Raw genomic sequence first — 25288 nt, forward strand, 5'->3', positions numbered from 1 at the left:
TCAAATCCATGACTCTTTCTGATCTTTAGTCAACTCTCTGAAATTAAGACATCCATTGAGAAAATGACTGGAATTGTCACAATAAGGACAGTAAGCATGTAATTTTCCTCCATACTTGTTAGAGCTAGATCTAGACTCCGAAGCAGGCACTCTGAGTTCACGGTCTGTTGCAGGCTTCTCTGTGCCCAGCAGGATGCTCATCGATTTCCCTTGTGACTTTGATTCATGACGAGTATCTCTTCTCTTGGTGGATGAATCTGGAGCATGGATAGCTGTTTTGCCTGTATCATCCTGAACTTGAAGTTCATATTCTAACCAGTCTGCAAAATCCAATAGGGTAGGAACAGTAATTCTTAATGGGTGGACATGCCTCTTGAAACTAGTCCTGAGCTCATGAGGGAGTTTACCTTGTAGTCTAGACACGTGCGAGCCACATTCCAGTTCAGCTGCTCCTTCAGGTCCCAACTGCTCCAACATACTCACTAGAGAGCGCACACGGAGCGCAAATAACTTGAATGCTTTAACATCTCCTGGCTTAATGTTTGGACCTTCCAGTACCTCTGTTATGTTTCGCAGAACGAGCTTGTGAGGTTCACCATACATCTTCACAAGGGCTCGCATTGTGTCTGTGTAAGGTCTAACTGAATTGCAGTAGGAGTCTGCCACCAGCAGGGCTTCCTCTACCATCAAATGATCAGTCAGGATCTGATATTTGAAGCACTCACTTGCATCTTCTGGCAGGAGGTTCTCTAGTGCCATCCGCAGTCTCGAGAACTGTCTTGGGTCAGCTGCTGTTAAGCGAGGTATTGTAGGAGTTGGCCCCCTATAAGCTTTCTCCTGTTCATGGAACTTTATAGCTCGAGGTGTTATCCCAGTTTGGGGTAGTCCATGCATCTCCTGCTCCCCTGAATAATGTCCATGTATGACTCGTGGAGTTTCATCTTCATAAAGGACAGCTTCAGCAGGCTGTGATGCGTAAGCATAAGATCTTTGTGGGGGGGTATGATGGCTCATGTGCTCTGATCTGGGTAAAAATGTCAAGTCCCTCATCTCTCTGGTCAGCTGCTCAGTCTGAACTGATCTACGTGGAACGTCATGGGAATATAGTGTATGTTCACTCTGGGTGGCAGATAGCTGCTGCCTCTGTCTGGATGACACACTAGTACGCGGGGCTGCTACTGGGGTTACTTGTGGTCTAGGTGCCTCGGCACGTGTTGCTAATTGCTGTATCTCCTGCCTTATGTTGGAGTTCTCTGTCTTGAGCCCTTGTAATGCAGACAGGATCCCAGGTAGGATGTGACTATGCAGCTCATCATTGCCTCTCTTCATCTCAGCCCACATAGACTTAATTTCAGATAACTGTTGTGATTGCAGATGCTCATCATCCTCTTGCCATTCATCTTGGACATCTAGATCATCTAAATATGATAACTGGCTCTTTGGGGAGGATGATCTTGATACAGTATCTGTCCTCAGTGGGGCTTCATCCCTTACAGCTTCATTTAACCGACTAGTTGGTAATGCTCTTTTCACATTCTCTGTTCCAGTAACATCATAATCCGCTAAACGTGCAGGCGGCCTTATTTGTCGTCGAGGTCTGACAACACGGGGATCTTGTTCAGAATGGGATGTCATCTCTCTGCTGTGATCCGCATCCGGCTCGAAGGACCAATTGAAATGTAGGGTTCGGAATGTAGTGAATAGTTATAGGTGCGGAAAGCAGCAGGCAGTCGGTCAGAACTGAATGAGATGCTTAGTTGTGAAAAGAAGCACTACAGGACATAGTAAAGGTTTTCTTGCTTTACTGAAGACTTTGTTGAATTACAAACTTGTGTGTGGTTTTTCTGTAACAAATTGAATATAAAGGAAATAAATATATATTAATATGTACACAAAATGTCTTATTAACAACTTAAATAATTAGCAGTATTTAGTCTGAATAAGATCTAAGTAGGTCACATAACCATAGTTAAATAACACTGGGTGACGATTCCCTGATATACCAACAGAGGGCGCCACCAACACGTGAATGCTGCATCTCTGTGCTTGAACACGCAAAATTACGTGATATATAATTATCTGACTGCTACAGATCAATCATCAACTAAAATAACACGAACATCAAATAATAAACCAGATTGTGTTTCATAAACATCCCTTAATGTATTATAACACAAGAATACGTTGATTTACTGAATGATGTTAATGATATAAGCCTCATAACTGTCAATCATTATGAGCTCTCGTGTAACGTCTGAATTACAGCAAAAACAGAATATCTTGTTAATATAAACTTACTTTGCATGTACGCACACAGCAACTCAATACACACTTGAAGTTAGATTTAAATGAAGCTTAGATTAGTTAGTTTGCACGCGATAAGTTTCTCACGTGCAGCACCTGCTTTTTCTCTTAGAACAGTTTCTTCCTCTTTCTGTGACGCTCTGATGACGTTGCGCTTCCTGATTGGTGTAAGGCATCTGAGATATTTAGGACCTTTGAGCCTTTTGAACACAGACTGAGCTGCAGCGGGCAGTATCTCTAGTGCTCGCACATGCAGCCATCTCGCTGTTGTGTTTGTCACATGACAGCTGCAGTTTTGGCTGCGTGTGTGAGGAGAAAAAACACAGACGTCCACAGGGAGGCAATGGAAACGTGTGTTGCACGCACAAACATGAAATGTGTCACTTACAAATCTGGGACGCGTTCATTCTTAAAAGTATCGATACTAATACATTTAGGAACCTTGACGTTATTTATTTTCGAGAATCGCGGTACTTTTGAAGTATCGATGCATCGTGCAACACTAATATGATGTAGGCTCATGTTTAAAGTGCCCATATTATGACTGCTTTTCCACAAGTTAAATAGGTGTATGAGTTCCATAAAGCATGTTTCAAAAGTTGTTTGTTCGAAATAGCTTGTAGGAAAAGATTGTTACCCATCTCTAGGAGCCTCTGTTTCAGTGCAGTTCAGATTGTGCTGTTTTGAGCTAGTCATTACATATTTATGAGCTGCTGCTCTTTTGATCACGCCCCACTACTAATGTCATGTGCCCGTGCACGTGCTCGGTGGTATCGTGAGCAGTACAGATCATACTGTGTTATTATTAGGGGTCAAGCCCCGAAGGGGCGAAGACCCCTATTGTATTTGTTAGTTTTCTTATTATTAGTTAGGGGTCAAGCCACGAAGTGGCGTAGACACCTATTGTTATTGTTAGTTTTCTTATTATTATTCATCCTAGTTCTTCCGCCATTGAAGTCAATGGCAGCCCATAGAACCGTACGTAGGAAAGTTATGTAATTTGGCACACATGTAGAGGACAGTCTTAGAAGTTACTATAGCAACATTGGTGTGTCTAACTCAAACCCTCTAGCGCCACCAACAGTCCAAAAATCCACTTATGTTCATGCTCATAACTTCTGACCCGTGAGTCCTAGACAATAAATTCTTGTTTCCTCTGAATCCTTGGCTCATGATGATTCAATTGCACACATTGATGTCATTTGTGTCATGCACATCTTTCCGCCATTTTGAATTTTCCGTAAAACCTACTTTTTCGAACTCCTCCTAGAGCGTTTGTCCGATTTGCATGTCATTTGGTATGTAGCATCTAGAGACACCCCAGACAAAAAGTTATCAAAAGCTTTTTGATAGACCAATGCGTTCTCGTATACAGTGACAACATATAAGGCGGCGAGCACGCCAAAACGGACGTGAGGCCGTATCTTCGCAAAACTTTTGTGTATCGACACGAAACTTGGTATATGTCATTACAGTCATGACCTGAGGGTGCCTGCAACGTTTCGTCTCAGCGCCACCTAGTGGTCACGAGATTCGAAAAATGCTTATTTTTGCTTATAACTACTTCAAACTTGAGTCTAAAATCATGAAGGTGGTTTTGTTAGATTCCTTGAGGCATGCCGAGTCAAACGATAACAAACGGTTTTCGGTCGGCCATTTTGGGTGTCGGCCATTTTGAATTTTCTCATTAAGTTCAGTATTTCACAAACAAAATGGCGTATCGCTACGAAATTTGGCATGGTTCATCAGTGACATGTTCTGAGCGCACCTATAAATCTTTAGGAAAGCGCCACCTAGTGGTCAGGATATGTAAAGAAATTGTTTAAAATCTTTATAGCATTTGATTCATTTGCCACACTGACATGAGACTTCACTCTATTGATTCCTTGGCTCGTGCTAAGTCCGACGGTACCAAATATGTCTGAGTCAAACCTACTTCCTGTCGGCCATTTTGAATTATATTGAACACCTACTTTTTCGAACTCCTCCTAGAGCGCTTGTTTGATTGGCTTGATTTTTGGTACGCATCATCTAGAGACACTCTAGACAAAAAGTTATCAAAAGCTTTTCGGTAGACCTATCCGTTATCGTATAACACATCAAAGAATGCGAGGGCGAGCACGCCAAAATGTGTTTGAGCCTGTATCTTCGCAAAACTTTTGCGTATTGATATGAGACCTGGTATATGTCATAACAGTGATGACGTAAGGGTGCATGCACCGTTTCGTCACAGCGCCCCCTAGTGGTCTCGAGATATAAAAATTTCTATTTTTGCTTATAACTACTGCAAACTTAAATGTAAAATTATGAGAGTAGTCTTGTTAGATTTCGTGAGGCATGCCGAGTCAAACGATACCAAATGGTTTTTGGTCGGCCATTTTGTGTGTCGGCCATTTTGAGTTTTTTTTAAGTTCAAGCATTTCAGAAACGCAATTGCGTATTGTTATGAAACTTGGTATGGTTCATCAGCAACATGTTCTGAGAGGGCTTGTAAACTTTTTGGCGCCCCCTAGTGGTCAAGAGATTTGAAGCTATATCTCTGCATCTCTTTATCGTATTTACACCAAATTTGGTGGGTGTCATCACAATCATGACCTGAGTCACCATCTATTGTTTTGGTCAGTGCCCCCTAGTGGTCAAGTCATTTAAGGCTATATCTCCGTATCGCTTTATCGTATTTACACTAAATTTGGTATGTGTCATCACAGTCATGGCCTGAGGCACCATCTATTGTTTCGGCACAGTGCCACCTAGTGGTCTCAAGATACAAAAAATTGCAATTTTTTCCCTAAAACTAATGCAAACTTAGATCTTAAAATCATGACCGTCATCACGTATGAATCATTTTTGTCATGTTTGGCTTGACCCCGGTATCGCTGCTTGCAGCTATATTTAGGGGTCAAGCCACGAAGTGGCGTAGACACCTATTGTTATTGTTAGTTTTCTTATTATTATTCATCCTAGTTCTTCCGCCATTGAAGTCAATGGCAGCCCATAGAACCGTACGTAGGAAAGTTATGTAATTTGGCACACATGTAGAGGACAGTCTTAGAAGTTACTATAGCAACATTGGTGTGTCTAACTCAAACCCTCTAGCGCCACCAACAGTCCAAAAATCCACTTATGTTCATGCTCATAACTTCTGACCCGTGAGTCCTAGACAATAAATTCTTGTTTCCTCTGAATCCTTGGCTCATGATGATTCAATTGCACACATTGATGTCATTTGTGTCATGCACATCTTTCCGCCATTTTGAATTTTCCGTAAAACCTACTTTTTCGAACTCCTCCTAGAGCGTTTGTCCGATTTGCATGTCATTTGGTATGTAGCATCTAGAGACACCCCAGACAAAAAGTTATCAAAAGCTTTTTGATAGACCAATGCGTTCTCGTATACAGTGACAACATATAAGGCGGCGAGCACGCCAAAACGGACGTGAGGCCGTATCTTCGCAAAACTTTTGTGTATCGACACGAATCTTGGTATATGTCATTACAGTCATGACCTGAGGGTGCCTGCAACGTTTCGTCTCAGCGCCACCTAGTGGTCACGAGATTCGAAAAATGCTTATTTTTGCTTATAACTACTTCAAACTTGAGTCTAAAATCATGAAGGTGGTTTTGTTAGATTCCTTGAGGCATGCCGAGTCAAACGATAACAAACGGTTTTCGGTCGGCCATTTTGGGTGTCGGCCATTTTGAATTTTCTCATTAAGTTCAGTATTTCACAAACAAAATGGCGTATCGCTACGAAATTTGGCATGGTTCATCAGTGACATGTTCTGAGCGCACCTATAAATCTTTAGGACAGCGCCACCTAGTGGTCAGGATATGTAAAGAAATTGTTTAAAATCTTTATAGCATTTGATTCATTTGCCACACTGACATGAGACTTCACTCTATTGATTCCTTGGCTCGTGCTAAGTCCGACGGTACCAAATATGTCTGAGTCAAACCTACTTCCTGTCGGCCATTTTGAATTATATTGAACACCTACTTTTTCGAACTCCTCCTAGAGCGCTTGTTTGATTGGCTTGATTTTTGGTACGCATCATCTAGAGACACTCTAGACAAAAAGTTATCAAAAGCTTTTCGGTAGACCTATCCGTTGTCGTATAACACATCAAAGAATGCGAGGGCGAGCACGCCAAAATGTGTTTGAGCCTGTATCTTCGCAAAACTTTTGCGTATTGATATGAGACCTGGTATATGTCATAACAGTGATGACGTAAGGGTGCATGCACCGTTTCGTCACAGCGCCCCCTAGTGGTCACGAGATATAAAAATTTCTATTTTTGCTTATAACTACTGCAAACTTAAATGTAAAATTATGAGAGTAGTCTTGTTAGATTTCGTGAGGCATGCCGAGTCAAACGATACCAAATGGTTTTTGGTCGGCCATTTTGTGTGTCGGCCATTTTGAGTTTTTTTTTAGTTCAAGCATTTCAGAAACGCAATTGCGTATTGTTATGAAACTTGGTATGGTTCATCAGCAACATGTTCTGAGAGGGCTTGTAAACTTTTTGGCGCCCCCTAGTGGTCAAGAGATTTGAAGCTATATCTCTGCATCTCTTTATCGTATTTACACCAAATTTGGTGGGTGTCATCACAATCATGACCTGAGTCACCATCTATTGTTTTGGTCAGTGCCCCCTAGTGGTCAAGTCATTTAAGGCTATATCTCCGTATCGCTTTATCGTATTTACACTAAATTTGGTATGTGTCATCACAGTCATGGCCTGAGGCACCATCTATTGTTTCGGCACAGTGCCACCTAGTGGTCTCAAGATACAAAAAATTGCAATTTTTTCCCTAAAACTAATGCAAACTTAGATCTTGAATCATGACCGTCATCACGTATTAATCATTTTTGCCATGTTTGGCTTGACCCCGGTATCGCTGCTTGCAGCTATATTTATTATTAGGGGTCAAGCCACGAAGTGGCGTAGACACCTATTGTTATTGTTAGTTTTCTTATTATTATTCATCCTAGTTCTTCCGCCATTGAAGTCAATGGCAGCCCATAGAACCGTACGTAGGAAAGTTATGTAATTTGGCACACATGTAGAGGACAGTCTTAGAAGTTACTATAGCAACATTGGTGTGTCTAACTCAAACCCTCTAGCGCCACCAACAGTCCAAAAATCCACTTATGTTCATGCTCATAACTTCTGACCCGTGAGTCCTAGACAATAAATTCTTGTTTCCTCTGAATCCTTGGCTCATGATGATTCAATTGCACACATTGATGTCATTTGTGTCATGCACATCTTTCCGCCATTTTGAATTTTCCGTAAAACCTACTTTTTCGAACTCCTCCTAGAGCGTTTGTCCGATTTGCATGTCATTTGGTATGTAGCATCTAGAGACACCCCAGACAAAAAGTTATCAAAAGCTTTTTGATAGACCAATGCGTTCTCGTATACAGTGACAACATATAAGGCGGCGAGCACGCCAAAACGGACGTGAGGCCGTATCTTCGCAAAACTTTTGTGTATCGACACGAAACTTGGTATATGTCATTACAGTCATGACCTGAGGGTGCCTGCAACGTTTCGTCTCAGCGCCACCTAGTGGTCACGAGATTCGAAAAATGCTTATTTTTGCTTATAACTACTTCAAACTTGAGTCTAAAATCATGAAGGTGGTTTTGTTAGATTCCTTGAGTCATGCCGAGTCAAACGATAACAAACGGTTTTCGGTCGGCCATTTTGGGTGTCAGCCATTTTGAATTTTCTCATTAAGTTCAGTATTTCACAAACAAAATGGCGTATCGCTACGAAATTTGGCATGGTTCATCAGTGACATGTTCTGAGCGCACCTATAAATCTTTAGGACAGCGCCACCTAGTGGTCAGGATATGTAAAGAAATTGTTTAAAATCTTTATAGCATTTGATTCATTTGCCACACTGACATGAGACTTCACTCTATTGATTCCTTGGCTCGTGCTAAGTCCGACGGTACCAAATATGTCTGAGTCAAACCTACTTCCTGTCGGCCATTTTGAATTATATTGAACACCTACTTTTTCGAACTCCTCCTAGAGCGCTTGTTTGATTGGCTTGATTTTTGGTACGCATCATCTAGAGACACTCTAGACAAAAAGTTATCAAAAGCTTTTCGGTAGACCTATCCGTTGTTGTATAACACATCAAAGAATGCGAGGGCGAGCACGCCAAAATGTGTTTGAGCCTGTATCTTCGCAAAACTTTTGCGTATTGATATGAGACCTGGTATATGTCATAACAGTGATGACGTAAGGGTGCATGCACCGTTTCGTCACAGCGCCCCCTAGTGGTCACGAGATATAAAAATTTCTATTTTTGCTTATAACTACTGCAAACTTAAATGTAAAATTATGAGAGTAGTCTTGTTAGATTTCGTGAGGCATGCCGAGTCAAACGATACCAAATGGTTTTTGGTCGGCCATTTTGTGTGTCGGCCATTTTGAGTTTTTTTTTAGTTCAAGCATTTCAGAAACGCAATTGCGTATTGTTATGAAACTTGGTATGGTTCATCAGCAACATGTTCTGAGAGGGCTTGTAAACTTTTTGGCGCCCCCTAGTGGTCAAGAGATTTGAAGCTATATCTCTGCATCTCTTTATCGTATTTACACCAAATTTGGTGGGTGTCATCACAATCATGACCTGAGTCACCATCTCTTGTTTTGGTCAGTGCCCCCTAGTGGTCAAGTCATTTAAGGCTATATCTCCGTATCGCTTTATCGTATTTACACTAAATTTGGTATGTGTCATCACAGTCATGGCCTGAGGCACCATCTATTGTTTCGGCACAGTGCCACCTAGTGGTCTCAAGATACAAAAAATTGCAATTTTTTCCCTAAAACTAATGCAAACTTAGATCTTGAATCATGACCGTCATCACGTATGAATCATTTTTGCCATGTTTGGCTTGACCCCGGTATCGCTGCTTGCAGCTATATTTAGGGGTCAAGCCCCGAAGGGGCGTAGAACCCTATTGTTATTGTTAGTTTTCTTATTATTATTATTATTATTATTTTTCTTCCTCGTTCTTCCGCCGAAAGTCAATGGCAGCCCATAGAACCGTACATAGGAAAGTTATGAATTTTGGCACACATGTAGAGGACAGTCTCAGAAGTTACTATAGCAACATTGGTGTGTCTGACTCAAACCCTCTAGCGCCACCAACAGTCCAAAAATCTACTTATGTTTATGCTCATAACTTCTGACCCATGAGTCCTAGAAACTAAATTCTTGTTTCCTCTGAATCCTTGGCTCATGATGATTCAAATGCACACATTGATGTCATTTGTGTCATGCACATCTTTCCGCCATTTTGAATTTTTTGTAAAACCTACTTTTTCGAACTCCTCCTAGACCGTTTGTCCGATTTGCATGTCCTTTGGTATGTAGCATCTAGAGACACCCAAGACAAAAAGTTATCAAAAGCTTTTTGATAGACCAATGCGTTCTCATATAAATTGACAACATATATGGCGGCGAGCACGCCAAAACGGACGTGAGGCCTTATCTTCGCAAAACTTCATTGTATCGACACGAAACTTGGTATATGTCATAACAGTCATGACCTGAGGGTGCCTGCAACGTTTCGTCACAGCGCCACCTAGTGGTTACGAGATTCGAAAAATGCTTATTTTCGCTTATAACTACTTCAAACTTGAGTCTAAAATCATGAAGGTGGTCTTGTTAGATTCCTTGAGGCATGCCGAGTCAAACGATACCAAACGGTTTTCGGTCGGCCATTTTGGGTGTCGGCCATTTTGAATTTTCTCATTAAGTTCAGTATTTCACAAACAGAATGGCGTATCGCTACGAAATTTGGCATGGTTCATCAGTGACATGTTCTGAGCGCACCTATAAATCTTTAGGACGGCGCAACCTAGTGGTCAGGATATGAAAAACAATTTTTTAAAATCTTTATATCATTTGATTAAATTGCCACTATGACATAAGACTTCACTCTATTGATTCCTTGGCTCATGCTGAGTCCGACTGTACCAAATATGTCTGAGTCAAACCTACTTCCTGTCGGCCATTTTGAATTATATTGAACAGCTACTTTTTCGAACTCCTTCTAGAGCGCTCGTGTGATTGGCTTGATTTTTGGTATGCATCGTCTATAGACACTCTATACAAAAAGTTATCAAAAGATTTTCGGTAGACCTATCCGTTGTCGTATAACGCATCAAAGAATGCGAGGGCGAGCACGCCAAAATGTGTTTGAGCCTGTATCTTCGCAAAACTTATGCGTATTAATATGAGACTTGGTAAATGTCATAACAGTGATGACCTGAGGGTGCATGCACCATTTCGCCACACTGCCCCCTACTGGTCACGAGATATAAAAAATGTCTATTTTTGCTTATAACTACTGCAAATTTGAATGTAAAATTATGAGACTGGTCTTGTTAGATTTCATGAGGCATGCCGAGTCAAACGATACCAAATGGTTTTTGGTCGGCCATTTTGTGTGTCGGCCATTTTGAATTTTTTCTTTAAGTTTAAGTATTTCAGAAACGCAATTGCGTATTGTTATGAAACTTGGTATGGTTCATCAGCAACATGTTCTGGGAGGACTTGTAAACTTTTCGGTGCCCCCTAGTGGTCAAGAGATTTGAAGCTATATCTCTGCATCTCTTTATCGTATTTACACCAAATTTGGTGGGTGTCATCACAATCAAGACCTGAGTCACAATTTATTTTTTGGTCAGTGCCCCCTAGTGGTCAAGTCATTTAAGGCTATATCTCTGCATCTCTTTATTGTATTCACACCAAATTTGGTGGGTGTCATCACAATCAAGACCTGAGTCACAATTTATTTTTTGGTCAGTGCCCCCTAGTGGTCAAGTCATTTAAGGCTATATCTCCGTATCGCTTTATTGTATTTACACTAAATTTGGTTTGTGTCATCACAGTCATGACCTGAGGCACCATTTATTCTTTCGGCACAGTGCCACCTAGTGGTCTCAAGATACGAATAAATTGCTTTTTTTCAAAAAACTAATGCAAACTTAGATGTTAAATCATGGCAGTCATCACGTATGAATCATTTTTTGCCATGTTTGGCTTGACCCCGGTATCGCTGCTTGCAGCTATATTTAGGGGTCAAGCCCCGAAGGGGCGTAGAACCCTATTGTTATTGTTAGTTTTCTTATTATTATTATTATTATTATTTTTCTTCCTCGTTCTTCCGCCGAAAGTCAATGGCAGCCCATAGAACCGTACATAGGAAAGTTATGAATTTTGGCACACATGTAGAGGACAGTCTCAGAAGTTACTATAGCAACATTGGTGTGTCTGACTCAAACCCTCTAGCGCCACCAACAGTCCAAAAATCCACTTATGTTCATGCTCATAACTTCTGACCCATGAGTCCTAGAAACTAAATTCTTGTTTCCTCTAAATCCCTGGCTCATGATGATTCAAATGCACACATTGATGTCATTTGTGTCATGCACATCTTTTCGCCATTTTGAATTTTTCGTAAAACCTACTTTTTCGAACTCCTCCTAGACCATTTGTCCGATTTGCATGTCCTTTGGTATGTAGCATCTAGAGACACCCAAGACAAAAAGTTATCAAAAGCTTTTTGATAGACCAATGCGTTCTCATATAAATTGACAACATATATGGCGGCGAGCACGCCAAAACGGACGTGAGGCCTTATCTTCGCAAAACTTTATTGTATCGACACGAAACTTGGTATATGTCATAACAGTCATGACCTGAGGGTGCCTGCAACGTTTCGTCACAGCGCCACCTAGTGGTCACGAGATTCGAAAAATGCCTATTTTCGCTTATAACTACTTCAAACTTGAGTCTAAAATGATGAAGTTGGTCTTGTTAGATTCCTTGAGGCATGCCGAGTCAAACGATACCAAACGGTTTTCGGTCGGCCATTTTGGGTGTCGGCCATTTTGAATTTTCTCATTAAGTTCAGTATTTCACAAACAGAATGGCGTATCGCTACGAAAATTGGCATGGTTCATCAGTGACATGTTCTGAGCGCACCTATAAATCTTTAGGACGGCGCCACCTAGTGGTCAGGATATGTAAAATATTTTTTTAAAATATTTATATCATTTGATTAAATTGCCACTATGACATAAGACTTCACTCTATTGATTCCTTGGCTCATGCTGAGTCCGACTGTACCAAATATGTCAGAGTCAAACCTACTTCCTGTCGGCCATTTTGATTTATATTGAACAGCTACTTTTTCGAACTCCTCCTAGAGCGCTCGTGTGATTGACTTGATTTTTGGTATGCATCATCTAGAGACACTCTAGACAAAAAGTTATCAAAAGATTTTCGGTAGACCTATCCGTTGTCGTATAACGCATCAAAGAATGCGAGGGCGAGCACGCCAAAATGTGTTTGAGCCTGTATTTTCGCAAAACTTTTGCGTATTAATATGAGACTTGGTATATGTCATAACAGTGATAACCTGAGGGTGCATGCACCATTTCGTCACACTACCCCCTACTGGTCACGAGATATAAAAAATGTCTATTTTTGCTTATAACTACTGCAAATTTGAATGTAAAATTATGAGACTGGTCTTGTTAGATTTCATGAGGCATGCCGAGTCAAACGATACCAAATGGTTTTTGGTCGGCCATTTTGTGTGTCGGCCATTTTGAATTTTCTTTAAGTTCAAGTATTTCAGAAACGCAATTGCGTATTGTTATGAAACTTGGTATGGTTCATCAGCAACATGTTCTGGGAGGACTTGTAAACTTTTCGGTGCCCCCTAGTGGTCAAGAGATTTGAAGCTATATCTCTGCATCTCTTTATCGTATTTACACCAAATTTGGTGGGTGTCATCACAATCAAGACCTGAGTCACAATTTATTTTTTTGGTCAGTGCCCCCTAGTGGTCAAGTCATTTAAGGCTATATCTCTGCATCTCTTTATTGTATTTACACCAAATTTGGTGGGTGTCATCACAATCAAGACCTGAGTCACAATTTATTTTTTGGTCAGTGCCCCCTAGTGGTCAAGTCATTTAAGGCTATATCTCCGTATCGCTTTATTGTATTTACACCAAATTTGGTGGGTGTCATCACAGTCATGACCTGAGGCACCATCTATTCCTTCGGCACAGTGCCACCTAGTGGTCTCAAGATACGAAAAAATTGCTTTTTTTCATAAAACTAATGCAAACTTAGATGTTAAATCATGGCAGTCATCACGTATGAATCATTTTTTGCCACGTTTGGCTTGACCCCGGTATCGCTGCTTGCAGCTATATTTATATATTATTCTTCTTCTTGTTCTTCCGCCATTGAAGTCAATGGCAGCCCATAGAACCGTACATAGGAAAGTTATGAAATTTGGCACACATGTAGAGGACGGTCTTAGAAGTTACTATAGCAACATTGGTGTGTCTGACTCAAACTCTCTAGCGCCACCAACAGTCCAAAAATCCACTTATGTTCATGCTCATAACTTCTGACCCGTGAGTCCTAGAAACTAAATTCTTGTTTCCTCTGAATCCTTGGCTCATGATGATTCAAATGCACACATTGATGTCATTTGTGTCATGCACATCTTTCCGCCATTTTGAATTTTTCGTAAAACCTACTTTTTCGAACTCCTCCTAGACCGTTTGTCCGATTTGCATGTCCTTTGGTATGTAGCATCTAGAGACACCCAAGACAAAAAGTTATCAAAAGCATTTTGATAGACCAATGCGTTCTCATATAAATTGACAACATATATGGCGGCGAGCACGCCAAAACGGACGTGAGGCCTTATCTTCGCAAAACTTTATTGTATCGACACGAAACTTGGTATATGTCATTACAGTCATGATCTGAGGGTGCCTGCAACGTTTCGTCACAGCGCCACCTAGTGGTCACGAGATTCGAAAAATGCCTATTTTCGCTTATAACTACTTCAAACTTGAGTCTAAAATCATGAAGGTGGTCTTGTTAGATTGCTTGAGGCATGCTGAGTCAAACGATACCAAACGGTTTTCGGTCGGCCATTTTGGGTGTCGGCCATTTTGAATTTTCTCATTAAGTTCAGTATTTCACAAACACAATGGCGTATCGCTACGAAATTTGGCATGGTTCATCAGTGACATGTTCTGAGCGCACCTATAAATCTTTAGGACGGCGCCACCTAGTGGTCAGGATATGTAAATTTTTTTTAAAAATCTTTATGTCATTTTATTAAATTGCCACTATGACATAAGACTTCACTCTATTGATTCCTTGGCTCATGCTGAGTCCGACTGTACCAAATATGTCTGAGTCAAACCTACTTCCTGTCGGCCATTTTGAATTATATTGAACACCTACTTTTTCGAACTCCTCCTAGAGCGCTTGTGTGATTGGCTTGATTTTTGGTATGCATCATCTAGAGACACTCTAGACAAAAAGTTATCAAAAGATTTTCGTTAGACCTATCCGTTCTCGTATAACGCATCAAAGAATGCGAGGGCGAGCACGCCAAAATGTGTTTGAGCCTGTATCTTCGCAAAACTTTTGCATATTAATATGAGACTTGGTATATGTCAAAACAGTGATGACCTGAGGGTGCATGCACCATTTCGTCACACTGCCCCCTACTGGTCACAAGATATAAAAAATGTCTATTTTTGCTTATAACTACTGCAAATTTGAATGTAAAATTATGAGACTGGTCTTGTTAGATTTCATGAGGCATGCCGAGTCAAACGATACCAAATGGTTTTTGGTCGGCCATTTTGTGTGTCGGCCATTTTGAATTTTTCTTTAAGTTCAAGTATTTCAGAAACGCAATTGCGTATTGTTATGAAACTTGGTATGGTTCATCAGCAACATGTTCTGGGAGGACTTGTAAACTTTCCGGCGCCCCCTAGTGGTCAAGAGATTTGAAGCTATATCTCTGCATCTCTTTATCGTATTAACACCAAATTTGGTGGGTGTCATCACAATCAAGACCTGAGTCACAATTAATTTTTTGGTCAGTGCCCCCTAGTGGTCAAGTCATTTAAGGCTATATCTCTGCATCTCTTTATTGTATTCACACCAAATTTGGTGGGTGTCATCACAATCAAGACCTGACTCACAATACATTTTTTGGTCAGTGCCCCCTAGTGGTAAAGTCATTTAAGGCTATATCTCCTTATCGCTTTATTGTATTTACACTAAATTTGGTATGTGTCATCACAGTCATGACCTGAGTCACCATCTATTCTTTCAGCACAGTGCCAACTAGTGGTCTCAAGATACAAAAAAATTGCTTTTTTTCATAAAACTAATGCAAACTTAGATGTTAAATCATGACAGTCATCACGTATGAATCATTTTTTGCCATGTTTGGCTTGACCCCGGTATCGCTGCTTGCAGCTATATTTAATCTTCTTCTTGTTCTTCTGCCATTGAAGTCAATGGCAGCCCATAGAACCGTACGTAGGAAAGTTATGAAATTTGGCACACATGTAGAGGACAGTCTAAGAAGTTACTATAGCAACATAGGTGTGTCTAACTCAAACCCTCTAGCGCCACCAACAGTCCAAAAATCCACTTCTGTTCATGCTCATAACTTCTGACCCGTGAGTCCTAGAAACTAAATTCTTATTTCCTCTGAATCCTTGGCTCATGATGATTAAATTGCACACATTGATGTCATTTGTGTCATGCACATCTTTCCGCCATTTTGAATTTTCCGTAAAACCTACTTTTTCGAATTCCTCCTAGAGCGTTTGTCCGATTTGCATGTCCTTTGGTATGTAGCATCTAGAGACACCCCAGACAAAAAGTCATCAAAAGCTTTTTGATAGACCAATGCGTTGTCGCATACAGTGACACCATATAAGGCGGCGAGCACGCCAAAATGGACGTGAGGCCGTATCTTCGCAAAACTTTTGTGTATCGACACGAAACTTGGTATATGTCATTGCAGTCATGACCTGAGGGTGCCTTCAATGTTTCGTCACAGCGCCACCTAGTGGTCACGAGATTCGAAAAATGCCTATTTTCGCTTATAACTACTTCAAACTTGAGTCTAAAATAATGAAGGTGGTCTTGTTAGATTCCTTGAGGCATGCCGAGTCAAACGATAACAAACGGTTTTCGGTCGGCCATTTTGGGTGTCGGCCATTTTGGGTGTCGGCCATTTTGAATTTTCTCATTAAGTTCAGTATTTCACAAACAGAGTGACGTATCGCTACGAAATTTGACATGGTTCATCAGTGACATGTTCTGAGCGCACCTATAAATCTTTAGGATGGCGCCACCTAGTGGTCAGGATATGTAAAGAAATTGTTTAAAATCTTTTTATCATTTGATTAAATTGCCACACTGACATAAGACTTCACTCTATTGATTCCTTGGCTCATGCTGAGTCTGACCGTACCAAATATGTCTGAATCAAACCTCCTTACTGTCAGCCATTTTGAATTATATTGAACACCTACTTTTTCGAACTCCTCCTAGAGTGCTCGTGCGATTGGCTTGATTTTTGGTACGCATCATCTAGAGACACTCTAGACAAAAAGTTATCAAAAGCTTTTCGGTAGACCTATCCGTTGTCGTATAACGCATCAAAGAATGCGAGAGCGAGCACGCCAAAATGTGTTTGCGCCTGTATTTTCGCAAAACTTTTGCGTATTAATATGAGACTTGGTATATGTCATAACAGTGATGACCTGAGGGTGCATGCACCATTTCGTCACACTGCCCCCTACTGGTCACGAGATATAAAAAATGTCTATTTTTGCTTATAACTACTGCAAACTTGAATGTAAAATTATGAGAGTGGTCTTGTTAGATTTCGTGAGGCATGCCGAGTCAAAAGATACCAAATGGTTTTTGGTCGGCCATTTTGTGTGTCGGCCATTTTGAATTTTTTCTTTAAGTTCAAGTATTTCAGAAACGCAATTGCTTATTGTTATGAAACTTGGTATGGTTCATCAGCAACATGTTCTGAGAGGACTTGTAAACTTTTTGGCGCCCCCTAGTGGTCAAGAGATTTGAAGCTATATCTCTGCATCTCTTTATTGTATTTACCCCAAATGTGGTGGGTGTCATCACAATCAAGACCTGAGTCACAATTTATTGTTTGGTCAGTGCCCCCTAGTGGTCAAGTCATTTAAGGCTATATCTCTGCATTTCTTTATCGTATTTACACCAAATTTGGTGGGTGTCATCACAGTCAAGACCTGAGTCACAATTTATTGTTTGGTCAGTGCCCCCTAGTGGTCAAGTCATTTAAGGCTATATCTTCGTATCGCTTTATCGTATTTACACTAAATTTGGTATGTGTCATCACAGTCATGACCTGAGGCACCATCTATTGTTTCGGCACAGCACCACCTAGTGGTCTCAAGATACGAAAAAATTGCTATTTTTTTCATAAAATTAATGCAAACTTAGATCTTAAATCATGATAGTCATCACGTATGAATCATTTTTTGCCATGTTTGGCTTGACCCCGGTATCGCTGCTTGCAGCTATATTTATTCTGGTTCTTCTTCCGCCATTGCGGTCTATGGCAGCCCATAGAACCGTACGTAGGAAAGTTATGAAATTTGGCACACTGATAAAGGACAGTCCAATGTGTCCCCACAGCAAATTTGGAGTCTCTATCTCTAACTCGCTAGCGCCACCAACAGTCCAAAGTTGCACTTATGTTTTTGCTTATAACTTCTGAACTTCTGAACAAAATTCTTGTTTCCTCTGATTCCTTGGCTCAAGACGATTCGAATGGACCCTATGACGTCATTTTCCGTCATGAAATTTTTTCCGCCATTTTGAATTATTTGTTAAACCTACTTTTGCGAACTCGTCCTAGAGTTTTTACCCGATTGCCGCGAAAATTGGTATGTAGCATCTAGAGACCCTCACGGCAAAAAGTTATCAAAAGAATTTCGATAAACCAATCCGTTGTCGTATAGCGCGTCAACAAATTTTACGTAGAGCGCAAAAAAACAGATTTTAGGCTGTATCTTCGTCAAACTTAGGCCTATTGACACGACACTTGGTACTTGTGATGCCAGTCAGGAACTGAGTGTGCATGCACAGTTTCGTCGCAGCGCCACTTAGTGGCCAGACAGATGTTTTTTACACCTATAACTTTGGCTGTGATCAACGTATTTTGACGGGACTTGATTTTTAGGAGTCCTGAATAGTCGCCGAGTCCAACGATACCAAACATGCCAGATTTCGCCTTACGGTTAGCCCTGCGCAGCAAAACAGCACTTAAAAAACATGCGCGAATATCTCCGCGAGCGTTCTTCCGATCGACTCGAAAACACCATAGGAAGAACATTGCATTAACTTCTGAACAAAAAGTTCTATTGGCGTTATATTAAAATTTTCATCAGAAATGGCCGAAAATTGCAAAAAACGAAAAATTACCTTTTACAATTTGTGTTTTTATACATAAATGGTTATAACTTCGCAACGAAAAGACATTTTTTCACCAGATTTGATACGCTGATGTATGAGCAGAGTCTGAGGCCACACAAAAAAATTGGTATGCCTGAACCACTAGGTGGCCCTATAATTGAACAAAATCTTACATGTCAAGCAAGCCCTATGGTCATACAACTATTTCTTCACTAAACTAAAGTGTATAGTTATAAAACTAGCTAGATGTAACACAGTTATGAACTGAGGTTGCATGCACAACGTTGTCATTGCTCCACCTAGTGGTATTGAGATAGAAATATGGTATTTTTGCCTAAAACTACTCCAACAGTACATCTAAAATCTTGGGTCATCATGTATTATTTCTTTCATGGCTTGGAGATCATTGGTGCATGCCAATTAATTCCTTAGCAACCAATTAGGATACCTTATCAATCCTTTTTACAAGAGCTGTATCTCTGCATCAGAACATCGTAGAGACATGGGGGTGGTCTCTTTTGACTCAATAACACCACTGTAACATTTTGTGAGCTGAGAATTGCCACGGCAAGCACCACTCACATTTTCTTCAGTGTTCTAGTTGTCAATGCTCCTCGAGAAGAGAGGGAGAGATGACACTGAATGAAAACACAGCTTTTTTGCTGATAACTGTTATATTATTTAGTCTGAAATCAAGAGATTTTCCCAGGTTGTTTAAACTGCTCATCCGAATTCAACTTTACTTTCTTATGTGCCCTTTTTGGCTTGACCCCGGCATTGCTGCTTGCAGCTATATTTTTATATATTATTATTATTAACGGTTTATGTTGCCAACAGACAAATCATGCAGAAAAGTATCACTAATAAGTACACTACAGGAGAAGAAACTCATGACACACAAAGATTCAAGCGTAAATTGTGATGTAGCAGCCTCAACAATAAACTCGTTTTCCCTGGACAATGCTAACATATTCCCATTATAAAACATTTTCAAACACATTATTTTCGCAAATTACAGAAATTAAGACCCGGCGGGGGATGTATACTGCTTGTGGACCGCGTGCTAATTGCTAGAAGCTAGCGGGAGGTCCGGACCGTAAAGTTATGAGGCTCGGGGGTTAGCCTCGTCAGAAAAGCCGGATCGGTAAGGCTCTTTCTCGGTTTGTTTGGCAAAACACTTTTAGTTTGGTAAAGCATTATTACTTAGTTTATGTAGAATTGTAAAATAAAGCCGTTAAATATTTTTTAAACTTTTCGAAACCACGCTGTAAACTATCTAGCCTGCAAAAATATCTATATAGCCTAACTTACTGTCTACAAACAATCACTATACATTTAAAAGGTATAATTTACGGGATTAGCATCAATGTATGATCTCTGTTTTGAGATATAGATGCTCTAGCATCATAAATGTAGTATTTTGTGACAGATGACAACATGCAAAATATAACGTGACTTCTTACCTTTTGTGCTGATACAACGATCGCGAATCGAATCCAGTCTGTTTCAGATGTGTGAATGATCCATGAAAGTCCAAAAAAATACATCCAATGACCATTTTTGTCCACAAATGCATATAATCCGTGAAATATAGATACATAGTCTGTTGTTTACATCAGATTTTGCATGAAGGTCTTATCGCCTACAATCTGATGACTATTTGCGTCGTAACACACTGTATATAAGATTACTCCGGGTTCCAATAAACACGCGTTAAAACTTTGTTTTTAAAAGTAGGCGGGAGTATAATCCATAATATCCAAATAGCGCTGTTATTTCCGTGAGACATGATAACAGTACAGAGGATGTCAGTGAAGTGACTGCTCTGTCCTCTCTAGCTCCCTGGTGGGTGGAGACCTGCGAGTGGGGTGGTGGGCGTGAAAATTCAAACTGAATGTGACGAAACGGCTAGTTACATCACTGAGTTTGAAACCGTGTAATCTGAGACTCAAGGCAGAGGACATTCAGAAACCTGTATTTTTTTCCAAGTTTGTATGCGTGTGGGAGCATCAGAGACACAAATGAACACCCCAAAACCCAGAAAAAGTGAGTTTTTCATAATATGGGCCCTTTAATGTTAAATGTAACAAACCCACAGTGTTCAGAGATGACTTTACACTCTAAGAAAGGATGTGTTCATTTTTTACACATCTTTGTGCGTTAAGCTTTTAACACATGTGCAATGACCAAGCTGTAATAACAGGACTGACACCTGTCTTCTGTCTATATGTGTGAATCTAGGAAAAGATACAGAATCTCAATTTAATTGTTTCATGTTTCTTTCAGATGTGAAGAGTGATTCATGTTTGGATATAGAAATAACGTCCTCAACATACAAAGAGCGACTGACTGCACAAACTCTTTCCTGCATCACCTGTGGAAAGACATTCAGCTCCCAGAGACATTTAGAGAGACATGAGAGAAAACACACAGAACAGAAACTCTTCACCAGATCTGAGATCAGCTTTAATACATTACAAGAGAAGAAACTTCATTCAGAAGACCACAGAGAGAAGAAGAAGAAGAAGAAGCAGTTTCACTGTGAACAGTGTGGGAGGATTTGTGTCTCTTCCTCTGATCTAAATGTTCACATGAGGACACACAGTGATGAAAAGCCTTTCAACTGCACTGAATGTGGAAAATACTTCAAAACCAAAGAGAATCATAATATTCATCAAAGACTTCATACTGGAGAGAAACCTTATCACTGTAGTGTCTGTGGGAAGAGTTTTAGTCTAAAGTCTTCATTACTAAATCACAAGAGAATTCATACAGGTGAAAAATCTTACAAATGCTCTCAGTGTGACAAGATGTTTACTTATTTGTCTAACTTAAAATCCCATCAGAGAGTTCACACTGGAGAGAAACCTTACGTCTGCACTCAATGTGGAAAGCGCTTCTCTAATTCATCTCAATTCAGATATCATGAAAGAGTTCATACTGGAAAGAAACCTTATCACTGTAGTGTCTGTTGGAAGAGTTTCTTTAATTTACCTCAATTCAGAGTCCATCAGAGAGTTCATACTGGAGAGAAACCTTATCACTGTAGTGTCTGTGAGAAGAGTTTTAGTCAAGGGTCTTCGTTACTAAGTCACATGAGAATTCATACTGGTGAAAAACCTTTCAAATGCTCTCAGTGTGACAAGACGTTTGCTCACTCATGTCATTTAAAAGTTCATCAAAGTGTTCATACTGGAGAGAAACCTTATCACTGTAGTCTCTGTGGGAAGAGTTTTAGTGTAAAAGATACCTTACTAAAACACCAGAGAGTTCATACAGGTGAAAAACCTTACAAATGCTCTCATTGTGACAAGATGTTTACTACTTCCTCTAACTTAAAATCCCATCAGAGAGTTCATACAGGTGAAAAACCTTACAAATGCTCTCAGTGTGACAAGACGTTTGCTCAGTCAGGTCATTTAAAAGTTCATCAGAGAGTTCATACTGGAGAGAAACCTTATCACTGTAGTGTCTGTGGGAAGAGTTTTAGTCTAAAGTCTTCATTACTAAGTCACATGAGAATTCATACAGGTGATAAACCTTTCAAATGCTCTCAGTGTGACAAGATGTTTGCTCAGTCAGCTTCCTTAAAATTCCATCAGAGAGTTCATACTGGACAGAACCTTTAACTCTTTCCCCGCCAGCGTTTAAAAAAAAAGTTTCTATCGCCAGCATTTTTCATGATTTTCACAAAATTTTAATGTCTTCCAGAAAACGTACAATATATCAAATGAAAAAATAGACCCTCTGCTTTCAAACAAAAAAAGACGTTTCGTCCTACCTTCAATACTTTTCTTGTAATCACCTCTCAAATATGGGTAGGTTTCTTGAAAAACACAAAATTTTGAGCAAAAAGCTGAGATAATTGCATTTTTGTAAAGGACTTTTGATAGAGATCCAATTCAAAGCGATCCATAAAAACATACATGGACATACAGCTGTTTGTCCTAGGGCAATATTTCTGAGTTGTATAAGTTGCAGAAGAGCACCACCTGGTGGATAATAGCGGTATTGCGGAAAGCCAGAATTACTCGTCATTGGCAGGGAAGCATTTTTTTCATTACAGCATTGGCGAACAGACCGTGGAAAACCAGAACGTGAATAATAGACTGAGGAGAAGAGCATCTAAATCGCTATAGAAGGGTGTGTGGTGTGCTGCTTTTATGTGTCAAACTCGTTTATTTTATGTTGTGTGCTATGTGATTTTAAGAATTGGTTTCGAAGTCTTGATGTCATGGGACCATAATGTCATTAATTGTCCATTAACTTGGCTAGGAACACACTGAGAAAGAAAGTGTTCAGATAATTCAGTAAATGCTTTGTTCTTTTTACAATTATTACGTCTCCTGCCTTCTGCTATAGGTCTATATGCAAGCATGTCACACTTTCACTGCACAGACACCATATATTGTATAACAGGTTTCTTTCTACTTTATTATTAGTATTTTAATGACAATCACAGTTGAATGTAATGTTGTAAAAATAACAAAGTCATTGTACAGCTACAGTATACAGATGAAAATAAAGGCTTTAAACTTCAGCCACTTTCATTTGCACATTTAAGAAAGACTAATTTAAAATAATTTCTTCATATTCTTTTATTTTAGGGGGAAAAGGAAACAATAGAATTCATTATCTTAAAACGTAAGAAATATGATAAAAATTAGAAAATAACAACCTACCAGGATGAAAGAAAAGAAACCGTTTTGCTACGGTATTTGTATATAGCCATGTATTTGTAGGCAATCAATCAGCTTTACTGGATATTTGTTTTTAATAAGGGAGAATAAGTAAACCTGACTATAAGGTCCTATAAATAAAGCTTCTGACTATAAAATGCAAGCTTTACATTTAAAGGCACGCACGGTATATGCTTTTGAAAAACTTTAGCCTACTAGCACTTTATCTTTTACAGAATAAAACTATACAATAACAGCCTCATGCAAAGCATTCTTGGAACCAGAAATTATCATCAACCTTTTTCTGTTTTTTGCTTCAGATTTTGTTTCCCAGAATATTTTGCTTGGTGCAGTTTTTTTGTTTGTTTTATTCTGTAAAGACAAAGACTTGTAAATGTTTAATGTTCATTTAACTTTGAACAAAATGTTGCCAGTAAAAAACATAAATTTAAACCTACGGTAAATTATCGGCAACACAGCTGCAATTTCTACGGAATTTTTTTACATTGTAGAGAGAACGTTCCCAGAAGGTTTCCTGTAGGTTTTTTAATATAACGAATACACTTTAATGATAGATGGTAAAGCCCCGCATGAATGCCCGCTGCTCAGTGTGTGTTCACTACTGCTGCTATCCATCCGATTTTTTGAGACCTCTTTAAATCCGTGCAGGGGCGTCGGACTGGGGGTAAAACCAGTACTGATTACCAGAGCCCCAAGGAGAGAGAGAGCCCTTGAAAAGTCTGGAATATAATTTATTTTACCTGGATATTTTCATTTCCTAATTAAATTTCATAATGAATGTCAGATGAAATGTAAAGTTAGTGTATTGGCTGAATAACTGTTTGACTGATTACATATAAGAAAAAACTATCTAAAGTCTCACGGTCCCACCCCTTGCTAATGTGCCAAATAATTTAGTTCATCTGCACGTGCATTTTTCTTAACGTTTTTGAGCATCTGGTGGAGCGCAAATTTCTGCAGTGCGGTTGAATTGTTTTTCTCAAAGATAGCTAAATAAGGCCACAAAAAAGAAAGGAAAGACAGAAGGAAACGATTTGTTGTGACTGACTTCTTTTCAAAGAAAGGTGAGCACAAACTAGAAGACGAAATCTATAGTGCTAAACTGTTTGAATATCCCCGCGATTATTAATGCTAAAAATGAACTGAGACAACCCATTGAAAAAGCAGAACACTTTCAGATGATAATTTGTTTATAGACTACATGCAAATTTGAGGTGAAAGGCTAAATAAATAAACTGTATACTAACAATGCTGTTTGCATACAAAACTCCGCTATAATAGCCTAAATCGAAACATGTTTATTTTTAGGGTATAATATCAAAAATTAGCAATAATAGGCTAATAAGTGTCAGGTAGCTTTGTAGTTCATATATTATAAACGCTGGTGGGCATTTACTGGGGCATAAACTTCAGTATAAACCAGGGGTGTCCACTCCTGCTCCTGGACGGCCGGTGTCTCTGCATAGTTTTATTCCAACCCTAATCAAACACACCTGATCCAGCTAATCAAGGTCTTACAAAGCAGACTAGATCAGGGAAGGGCAACTTCGGTCCTGGAGGGCCAGTGTCCTGCAGAGTTTATCTCCAACCATAATTAAACACACCTGAAGCAGCCAATTAAGTTCTTACTAGGCACACTAGAAACTTTTAGGCAGGTGTGCTGAGGCAAGTTGGAGCTAAACTCTGCAGGACACCGGCCCTCCAGGACCAAAGTTGCCCATCCCTGGACTAGATACTTTGAGGCAGGTGTGTTGAGGGAAGTTTTAGCTAAACTCTGCAGGACACAGGACCGACTTTGGACACCCCTGGTATAAACTATACATTTGATGAAGCTATAGCATGTAAGCAATAGCATTTTTTCTCCAAATAAAAATGACCAGTGACACAAGTTTTGTTTGTCTGTTATTATGAATGGAGCTTTTTGTTAACCCTTTATAG

At 39.8% G+C, this 25288-nt stretch overlaps 2 protein-coding genes across 3 annotated transcripts in view; one reads left to right on the forward strand and one right to left on the reverse strand.

The window, feature by feature from the left end:
- On the reverse strand, positions 1-2508 carry LOC135771620 (uncharacterized). Its single transcript, XM_065281941.1, has 2 exons — positions 2299-2508; positions 1-1844 (listed from the first exon to the last, which is right to left on the reverse strand). Exon 2 carries the CDS (start codon positions 1633-1635, stop codon positions 1-3), a length of 1635 nt encoding a protein of 544 aa, XP_065138013.1. The 5' UTR covers positions 1636-1844; positions 2299-2508.
- LOC135771685 (uncharacterized) overlaps positions 1-24876 on the forward strand; it is a 175090-nt gene extending 150214 nt beyond the window's left edge. For both annotated transcript variants that reach the window (XM_065282040.2, XM_065282039.2), the window contains exon 2: positions 20937-24876. In XM_065282040.2, coding sequence (XP_065138112.2) covers positions 20937-22279 — 1343 coding nt within the window. In that variant the 3' untranslated portion in view covers positions 22280-24876. The remainder of the gene's footprint in view (positions 1-20936) is intronic.
- The last annotated feature ends 412 nt before the right edge of the window (positions 24877-25288 follow it).

Source organism: Paramisgurnus dabryanus, chromosome 8 (genome assembly GCF_030506205.2).
Source record: "Paramisgurnus dabryanus chromosome 8, PD_genome_1.1, whole genome shotgun sequence".
NCBI classification, from domain to species: Eukaryota; Metazoa; Chordata; class Actinopteri; order Cypriniformes; family Cobitidae; genus Paramisgurnus; species Paramisgurnus dabryanus.

Excerpts from the sequence above, each read along its gene's own strand:
- LOC135771620 (XM_065281941.1), bottom strand. The coding sequence starts at position 1,635 with ATGACATCCCATTCTGAACAAGATCCCCGTGTTGTCAGACCTCGACGA.